Source organism: Haplochromis burtoni, unplaced genomic scaffold (genome assembly GCF_018398535.1).
Source record: "Haplochromis burtoni strain Fernald_Lab_line unplaced genomic scaffold, NCSU_Asbu1 Contig_695, whole genome shotgun sequence".
NCBI classification, from domain to species: Eukaryota; Metazoa; Chordata; class Actinopteri; order Cichliformes; family Cichlidae; genus Haplochromis; species Haplochromis burtoni.
Genome location: NW_024583056.1, coordinates 53,157 through 54,184, shown reverse-complemented (window position 1 = coordinate 54,184; position 1,028 = coordinate 53,157). Strand labels below are relative to the sequence as shown.

The 1,028-nt window shown below is 41.4% G+C and overlaps 1 protein-coding gene across 1 annotated transcript in view; it reads right to left on the bottom strand.

Moving 5' to 3' along the window:
- Positions 1-2: 2 nt before the first annotated feature.
- Positions 3-1,028, bottom strand: part of LOC102290002 (protein NLRC3) — a gene marked incomplete at its 3' end in the record, with an annotated part of 50,462 nt that continues 49,436 nt past the window's right edge. The window contains exons 8-9 of the mRNA XM_042215316.1: positions 548-594; positions 3-421 (exon numbers count right to left, since the gene is read on the bottom strand). Of these exons, the coding sequence (XP_042071250.1) occupies positions 3-421; positions 548-594 (466 nt within the window). The remainder of the gene's footprint in view (positions 422-547; positions 595-1,028) is intronic.

The window sequence follows — 1,028 nt, the reverse complement described above, 5'->3', positions numbered from 1 at the left end:
CTGTAGAAGGACAGAGTGCCAGCAGGACAGTCCACATACACTGCTGCTCTGTTAGAGACAGAGGAGGAGGAGGAGGAGATGGATCCTTTCATGTTATTCTGCCTGACAAATTGTGGACCATCACCAGAGCAGTTCAGACTCCAGGACACATGATTGTATCCAAACACACAGTCATAACTGTCTCCTTTCCTTCTGATTTCTCTGTAACTCACTGTTATATCAACCCTTCCTTTCCACTCGATCTCCCAGTAACAGCGACCAGTCAGACCATTTCTACACAGCAGCTGAGGCCAAACATCAAATCTGTCTGGATGATCAGGATATGACTGAACCTCCTTCACATGTGTCACCTTCCTGTTGTTGTCAGACAGTTTAAGATCTGTGTGTACTGTGTTTGTGTCGATTGTGAGTTGACAGGAATCTGATGGAGAGAACAAACACAATCCAGCTGCAGTTATTGATCCATCATGTGTTCATTGATTGACACTTTGATGATGGTTGAATGTGTGCTGCTTTGTTTAATGAATCACATTAAAAACACACTTACACTTCCTCAGACCTGGTCTCAACCATCGGACTCCAGCAGGCTCCACCCTGAAAGGAAGAGGGGGATCAGACCAGCACAGTCTCTTTCAGCATGCAAACAAGGACATTACATGGCTCTCATACACGGACTGTTAGACACTGATAAAGGAACAGTCCAACATTTTCACAAATACATTTCAATCCATACGTGGATCAAACTGCTGATGATTTGGACTGATCCTGGATCTGTCAGTACCACTGACACTAAATTTAATGAAATGTGACTCATTGGGTGAATGCCGTAGGCATCCAATCTATTGAGTTCCTGTTTCTTTTTAAACTTTATTCTTCTAACTTATTAGTGTGGATGCTGATTAAGCATGAGCTTGGCTCATCTCATTTATTGTGGACTTGATGAAGTAACTTTTTTTAAAAGAGAAAGATTTGAGCAAAAATTGGGAAATAATTGTAACTTAAAGTTGAAATTAAACAGGTTTATTGTC